Source organism: Gigantopelta aegis, chromosome 2, assembly GCF_016097555.1.
Source record: "Gigantopelta aegis isolate Gae_Host chromosome 2, Gae_host_genome, whole genome shotgun sequence".
In the NCBI taxonomy this organism is placed as follows: domain Eukaryota; kingdom Metazoa; phylum Mollusca; class Gastropoda; order Neomphalida; family Peltospiridae; genus Gigantopelta; species Gigantopelta aegis.
Genome location: NC_054700.1, coordinates 8,468,903 through 8,477,747, shown reverse-complemented (window position 1 = coordinate 8,477,747; position 8,845 = coordinate 8,468,903). Strand labels below are relative to the sequence as shown.

Sequence of the window (8,845 nt, the reverse complement as noted above, 5' to 3'; positions counted from 1 at the left end):
TGTATTAAAACTCATGTTTTGTAGTACTGTACACATGGTACAATCTATGCTACATGTATATACATGTATTAAAACTCATGTTTTGTGTACTGTACACATGGTACAATCTATGCTACTGTATATACATGTATTAAAACATGTACTGTACACATACAATCTATGCTACATGTATATACATGTATTAAAACTCATGTTTTGTAGTACTGTACACATGGTACAATCTATGCTACATGTATATACATGTATTAAAACTCATGTTTTGTAGTACTGTACACATGGTACAATCTATGCTACATGTATATACATGTATTAAAACTCATGTTTTGTAGTACTGTACACATGGTACAATCTATGCTACATGTATATATACATGTATTAAAACTCATGTTTTGTAGTACTGTACACATGGTACAATCTATGCTACATGTATATACATGTATTAAAACTCATGTTTTATAGTACTGTACACATGGTACAATCTATGCTACATGTATATACATGTATTAAAACTCATGTTTTGTAGTACTGTACACATGGTACAATCTATGCTACATGTACATGTATATACATGTATTAAAACTCATGTTTTGTAGTACTGTACACATGGTACAATCTATGCTACATGTATATACATGTATTAAAACTCATGTTTTGTAGTACTGTACACATGGTACAATCTATGCTACATGTATATACATGTATTAAAACTCATGTTCTGTAATAAAATTAATGTATTAAAAAGAATCTATGACATGTACGAACGTTGGCTCCATGTCACAGAAACAAAATCAACCTCCACATAGGGGATTTGAAACTCAGACTCTCAGTACGAGAGTCCAGCACTCTACCAACTGAGCTAAAAGGAAAATTCTATATACCAACACCACTGTATTATTAAAATACATGATTAACTTACTGACTGGAATTGTCCGCCCTTGTATTTTGTCTGCCCACCCAGCGTAGTAGCGAATGACCTCAAGTGAAAAATCCAGGTCACCTGATGCAGAGGAAAAACTTTTCCCATTGTCCAGTGTCTCCAAACTCTGCAAGATTAATCTAAGTCAGTGATATCACATAACTATTTCTTTTAAAGTTACAGGCCCCACTACTGTGTCTTTTTCACTATCAGAGTCATTTTCGGTAATTGAAATCAGAAATTACTTACATTTTATTGTTTAGACTATCCACTTCCGAAAATCTTCACTGAATTTTTTTAATTATTATTTTTTATCACTAACTAGGACTGCATTGAGATAAAAATCATAAATTAATATAAATAGAAAAAAGTTTACTTTTATGAGTAAGTTGACTCATAGCAAACAATATTTATGACAGGCTACATGTAAGTTGGCGCCGCCGATACATGCATGGTGTTTTAAAATCGAAAGCTGTTTATTCACAGCAGACAGCTACATGTATCTTAAGAACATTCCTAAACAATGTACTAAATGTATAATGTAATATGTAAAACAGTCTAGAACATTGTTTTTTTTGGTAATATTGGTGTGAAGTTAAAATAGCCAACAGAATTTGACTGATTTTGGCTTATAAATTTTGACAAACATAATGCGTGTGACGTGGTGTTTAGGTGCACAAAAATATACACTATATAAAAATTTGATGGATTAATTTTGGCTTATTTTGACAATTAACATATATGATACATGTGACGTGGTGTTTTAGACCTACACAAATATACACTCTGTCCTTCTCCAACAGAATTCGACTGATTTTGGCCTACCCCCTAAATTTTGCGATAGTTATAATTTTATTATATATTAATTTTCTTTGTTTTACGATCCCCCTCCAAACCTCCCCCAAAATTTCCTTAACATTTTACCTCATGTCACTGGTCCCCCCCCCCCCCCCCCCAAAATGGATTTTCTGGATCCGCCACTGCATGTAGCATGGTGTTTTCGACTCACACAAATATAAGCCCTGTCTTTTTCTATCAAGTCGGCTAACTTCCACAGCAGTCGACCCCTCATACTGGCATCCATTCGTCGCCATGGTGATCCCATTTTAAAAGCTTCCTTGGCAGCTGCAACTGCTTTGTCAACATCGGCCTGTATTTCAATACAAAATTAAAGAGTAAGTGGAAACAATTTAATAAAAGTTAAAGTTTGTATTGTTTAACTACACCACTGGAGCACATTGATTTATTTTAATCATTGGCTACTGGGTGTCAAACATTTGGTAATTCTGACATAGTCTTAAAGATAGTTTGTTTTATTTAACTACACCACTAGAGCACACTGATTTATTTTAATCATCAGTTACTGGATGTCAAATATTTTGTAATTCCGACATATAGTCTTAAGAGAAGAAACCTGCTACATTTTCCATTACCAAGGGATATGCACTATCCCACAGACAGAATATACATGTCAGGGCTGTAGTTAGCATGGGGGCAAGGGGGGCACTTGCCCCCCCCCAGAAAAAATTCGGAAGACATAATAGAAACTTAAAGAAAAGGTGTTTTAGACTATTAACTACTCAGTTGCTCCCCCCTCCCCCCCCCCCAAAAACAAAAAATCCTGCATGTAATTATAGTCTTGGAGGAAGCCCACTTTTTTTTTTTATTAGCAGCAGACAGGACAGCACATACCATAACCTCTGACATATCAGTTGTGATACTCTGGTTGGGATGTGAAAAAGCCCATTGAGAGAATTGTTTCACCAAGGGGATTTGATCCTACGACCTAAGAAGCTTTGGGTAAGCATTCTGCTGACTCAGCTAGATTCTGCCCTTGCAAGCACTGATGTACATAAAACTTACTTTACGACAACAAACGACACACAAATGCTTTATAGCATTAACATACCTGGGGGCAATAAAACAAGTTTTTCAGAATCATAAATTTGTATCATACTTGTATGGTAGATATATTCATATATTGTATTTCTGTTGTGTTCTTAAAGGGACAGACCCTAGTTTTTATACACTACAACATATGTTTCACTAATAAAGCCGTTTTTAATAATTTAAATTAGGAGTACTTACATTTTATTATTTAGAATATTAATTTTCGTACACCTGAAGGGGTTCTGGTCATCTAGGTTTTTGTAATAACCCAAAATGCATTTTTCATAATTCTAAAAATGCATGTTCATCTGAGAACTAATGGTTATTGAGACAGGCTCTAGTCTAATTTTAGACGATATTTTCAGGTTTAAACATTACATTTCAGCTTTTCTTTATTATAACCGTATCCAAATGTTTTGCAAGTGTGTTGATTAACTAAATTTACTGTCCATTTTCACAGTCTAAAACTAGGGCCTGTGCTTTTAAACTCATCGACTGCACTAGTCCATAAATTACACGAAAATTACACTACCTTGAAGAAAAGTGATTTCACAGTATTATGTGACAACTTCTTGTAGGCAGGCCCATAAATATACAGAACTTCATATTCGTTGTTTACATTGTAAATAGGAATTGAAAACAACGTATGTGAAGTTCTGTATTTATTACATACCTTCTTTTATTTTTTACAAAAATGTTTTTTAATTTAACATCATAACTACACTCTCTTAGATCTGTTAATCAGTCCTCCTTTCATGGATTTACTTAACATTAAGAATCATACTTTGTGCCAATCTTGTGTAATGTTTCAAATATGATGTGATGTAATCTGTAATTAATTAATAAAAAGTAAGAATAAAAAGGGAACTCCCCATTTCCAAATTCTGGTCCAGATCACACATACATGGTATGTGTGATACAATACAAGATGAATTTATCACACAGTTTGAAAATGTCTTTATTAGTAAGACTGAATAGGTATGTAATAAAGACCGGGGCACATATGTGACCTGTGCACCAACCGCACTTGAGGATGAAAATGTAGGAATTTTTTTTCCTACATGTAACATGTACTCTATATAACAAAGATTAAAATGTGACTTTTGCACTCCAACCTGAGACTGTGGACCCACACTAGAGATTGTATACACACACACACACACACACACACACACACACAGACACACCACTTTTGATATGTTATCATACATGTAGATCTCGAGTTACGTGTATGTGCAAAACTATGTTTACTTCGTTTTGTGAAATTCATCCCTGGTTAGTAGGGTATCCACGGACTACAGTACTCGGAAGGCCAAACTCAACCCGGCCCCGAGATTACCCAACACTTACATAGACAACAATAACTTATGAGACTAAGGAATAAAGTAAAATGGCATTATATACATCTTATTTCTAATGCTGAACATGGATGCCAAATCATGTCATTGTATTACATTCAGGGGCGTAGGCTGGGGGGGGGGGGGGGGGTCAGGTTTTTTTATTACACCCCCCCCTGAAGCAAATGGTCCGCTTACCGAACTGGTGGTGCAAAAACAAAATCGAAAAAGGGTCCACTTGGTTCATATTCAAAACACACACACACACACACACCCCAGTCCAGATCACGCTATGCCCCTGACATTCCACAAATTCGACTTTTGTTTTTCCTTCATGTCTCATAGTCCTATAATGTAAATGGTGGCAAGCATATGTTAAAATGATGTTAAAAATAAAATATAACGAGAGTGCTCTTCCTTGCACGGGTACTCGAGTCCTATGAATAGACTCCAGTCTTGCTAGACTCGGCCCGTGCCCCGAGTACTCGTGGAGATCTTACTCGTTATAGTGTTTAAAACTTCAAGAAGCTATAAGAAGGAAGGAAGGAAATGTTTTATTCAACGATGCACTCAACACATTTTATTTATGCTTATATGGTGTCAGACATATGGTTAAAGATCACACAGATATTGAGAGAGAAAACCCGCTGGGCTACTCTTTTTCGATTAGCAGCAAGGGATCTTTTATATGCACCATCCCACAGACAGGATAGCATATGCTACGGCCTTTGTTATACCAGTTGTGGTGCACTGGTTGGAATGAGAAATAGCCCAACGGGCCCACTGACAGGGATTGATCCCAGACCGACCGTGCATCAAGCGAGCGCTGTACCACTGAGCTACGTCCCGTCCTCAAGCTATAAGAATAATAGAATGTATCACCGTTGTGAGGTATAGATACAGCTATTCCAACCCGAGGGACAAAATGTCTTTTGTGAGGGCCGAAAGAAAGAAAGAAATGTTTTATTTAACAACACATTCAACACATTTTATTTATGGTAATATGGCGTTGGACATATGGTTAAGGACCACACATATATTGAGAGAAAACACGCTGTCGCCACTTCATGAGCTACTCTTTTTCGATTAGCAGCAAGGGATCTTTACAGCACATACCACGGCCTTTGTTATACCAATCGTGGTGCACTGGCTGGAATGAGAAATAGCCCAATGGGCCCACCGACGGGGATCGATCCCAGACTGACTGCGTATCAAGCGAGCGCTGTACCACTGAGCTACGTCCCGCTTCCCAAGCTATAAGAATGTCAAATATCAAAGTGTTAACCTTGTCGCCTTCTTGCACGTCTACAATTTTCTCCTCGGTCACCGGGTTGATGGTGGGAAACGTCTGACCACTAACCGAGTTCACATATTCGTTGTTGATGAACAGCTGCAAAATAACAAGCATTTTGAAAGTACAGGGCCCCAATACATTTTCATATCGCCTAAATTGAAGGACGGAAGGAAGGAAGGAAATGTTTTATTTAACAATGCACTCAGCACATTTTATTTACAGTTATATGGTGTCAGACATATGGTTAAGGACCACACAGATATATATATATATATAGAGAGGAAACCCACTGTTGCCACTTTATGGGCTACTCTTTTCAATTAGCAGCAAGGGATCTTTTATATGCACAATCCCATACACGGGATAGTACATACCACAGCCTTTGTTGCACTGGCTAAAACGAGAAATAGCCCAATGTGGCCACCGATGGGGATCGATCCTAAACCGACAGCGCATCAAGCGAGTGCTTTACCACTGGACTATGTCCCGCCCCTCTTAAATTCAAGGGTCACACACTAGAGATTATACACACACACACACTGTGAAAAATTAGTAAATTGCCATGACAGTCAAACATGATCTGTAACAGTACATGACAAAATTTCAGCTCAATATCTCAAAGTTTAAGTCTGTTTTCTTGTCAAACATTTTGTAATCCTGATAAATAAAGCCTTAGAGAAAACCTGCAACATGTTTTTCCCATTAGTAACAAGGCATCTTTTACATGAACCATCCCACAGACAGGAAAGCACATACGATTGCCTTTGATATACATGTACCATAAGTCATGGCCTTTAATTGATATACCAGTCATGACACAAAGGCTGGAACGATAAATAGCCCAATGGGCCCACAGATGGGGATCGACCCCAGACCGACAATTCCATTCAGTGGCATAGGCAGGGGGGGAGGGGAGCTCCGACAAACCCCCACCCACTAAGACTACAATAATATGTCACAGTGCAATATTATTATTAGGCCATTCTTATTAGGAGTCCAGGAAAAATGCTGATAAAAGGGTCTACAGGTTCATACCTCTGCCATTAGCCCAAAACTGTACTTTTATGCTATTACACAATGGCAAACAATATTAAAGTGGGTTTTTTTGGGGGGGGGGGTTTTGGGGGGTTTTTTTTGGGGGGGGGGGTGTTTAATGACACCACTAGAGCACAATGACTAATTAAATAATTATTGGCTATTGGATGTTAAAATATTTGGTCATTCTGACATTATCAGCAAAGGATCTTTTTATGTGTACTTTCCCTCGAACAGAATATACTGAGGACAGCATATACCACATCTATACCATATCGGGGGGGGGGGGGGGGGGGGGGGGGGGGGGGGGGAGCGGGACATAGCCCAGTGGTAAAGGGCTCACTTGATGTTTGGTCAGTTTGGGATAGATCCCCATCGGTGGGCTCATTGGACTATTTCTTGTTCCAGCCAGTGCACCACGACTGGTATATCAAAGGCTGTGGTATGTGCTATCCTGTCTGTGGGATGGTGCATATAAAAGATCCCTTGCTACTAATGAAAAAAATGTAGCGTGTTTCCTATCTAAGGCTCTATGTCAAAATTACCAAATGTTTGACATCCAATAGCCGATGATGAATAAATCAATGTGCTCTAGTGGTGTCGTTAAACAAAACAAAACGTTTTTCAATATCTAGATACGAAATTAAATATTCCCTATATCTACAATTATATATTCATCGAGTACTGCATCATATATTATCACAATGCATACATTACTTAATAATAATAATAATATGACAAAATAAAAATTAGGATTTGGCCTCAACCGGCTTTCATACTTCAGAAAAAAAAATTATATATTTTTTATTTTATTTTAGCTTACATCGTATTATAAAAACATTGACAGTCTAAATCAAGGTTATACCTGTGAGTACTTTATCTCTGGGTTACGAATTGGTTCTGGTAAAGTTGCCATTTCTGATTTTAAACTGCAAGAAAACAATTATCAAACGTAGCTAACCGACAAGGCCTACACTGTAACTGAACAAATAGACTGATAGCAAGCGATATGCCTCTGTAGCAGGCGCTTTCACAGAAACTCGATACTGCATACGGTCAAATACAGGTCAGGGCCGTTTTAAAAATATTTAAAGGTGCGGGATCCAGCTTTGTCCGAGAACGCTGTCTTTCAAGAAGTAGACGGACGATTGGACAGCGATTATAACTGTCAAGATCTCCGTCTAGCTCTCGAAAACTAGAGTACTCGGGCTAGATCGAGTTCAGTCGGTTGAGCGCTTGCTGAAGGTGGTTATGTTGTAGGATCGAATGACCTCAGTGGACCCATTATCTGATTGTCCCCCCCCCCCCCCCCCCCCGTCTCAAACAGTGCACCATGACTGATATATTAAAGGTCGTGGTATGTGCTGTCATGTTTGTGGAAGAGTGCATATAAAATATAACTTGTAACATTATTTAAAGGTACCTGTCTGTGTTACTAGGGAAAATGTTGTTAATTCTGACATGTATATAGTCTTTTTTCTTTTTCTTTTTTTTCTTCATTAGTAGCAATTAATGAAACTTTTGTATCATGTCAGACGCTCACCACAGTCTACAATTTCCTGCACACGCCACTGATATGAGCTTCTCACAGACTAGTTCATCAACGTAAACATCTACGGTCTGGGTTTTTTTTTTAACATTATGACATTTATTGGACCTCCGGAGGTCGTTACGGCACAGCAATAAACATCACAATAATAAATATCGTGCCGCAGACGTTTATCGTGATGAACTACCCACAGACAGGACAGCGTATACCACGGCATTTGAAATACCAGTCATGGCACTGGTTGGGATGAGGAAAAACCTCGGTCAGAAAATGAGTCCACTGAGGGGTTTCGATCCATCGACATTTGAGCACTTCATGCTAGCTCCAGTCACCTTCAGCCCTAACCCTTACTCCACATATCAATATCCATAACGGGTAGGGCTGGAGGTGACTCGAGCTAACTTCAGGCAAGCAAAAAAAAAAAGATGCTTTATTCAAATACTCTTCCCCTACGACAACAACATCATATATCATTTGAGCCACCATTTATGAATTAAATATTCAGACGACCACAGGGACATTGGATGTACAGACAGATATTTGATTGATTTTAACTTATTTTTGTGCTTATATCCAATTAAGGTTCAAGCACGTTGTCCTGGGCACACACCTCAGCTATCTGGACTGTCTGTCCAGGACAGTTGGGTTAGTTGTTAGTTGGTTAGTGAGAGAGAAGAGGGTGTAGTGGCCTTACACCTACCCATTGAGCCCTTAAGAGCTCGCTCTGAGTTGGAGCCGGTACCGGGCTGCGAACCCTGTACCTACCAGTCTGTAGTCCGATGGCTTAACCACTATGCCACCGAGGCCGGTTCAGATATTTGAAG

General features: G+C 38.4%; 1 protein-coding gene across 1 annotated transcript in view; it reads right to left on the bottom strand.

Moving 5' to 3' along the window:
- Window positions 1–7,491, bottom strand: part of LOC121380841 (retinal dehydrogenase 1-like) — a 26,238-nt gene extending 18,747 nt beyond the window's left edge. The window contains exons 1-4 of the mRNA XM_041509832.1: window positions 7,338–7,491; window positions 5,429–5,533; window positions 1,926–2,066; window positions 917–1,043 (exon numbers count right to left, since the gene is read on the bottom strand). Coding sequence (XP_041365766.1) covers window positions 917–1,043; window positions 1,926–2,066; window positions 5,429–5,533; window positions 7,338–7,388 — 424 coding nt within the window. The 5' untranslated portion in view covers window positions 7,389–7,491. The remainder of the gene's footprint in view (window positions 1–916; window positions 1,044–1,925; window positions 2,067–5,428; window positions 5,534–7,337) is intronic.
- Between the last annotated feature and the right edge of the window lie 1,354 nt (window positions 7,492–8,845).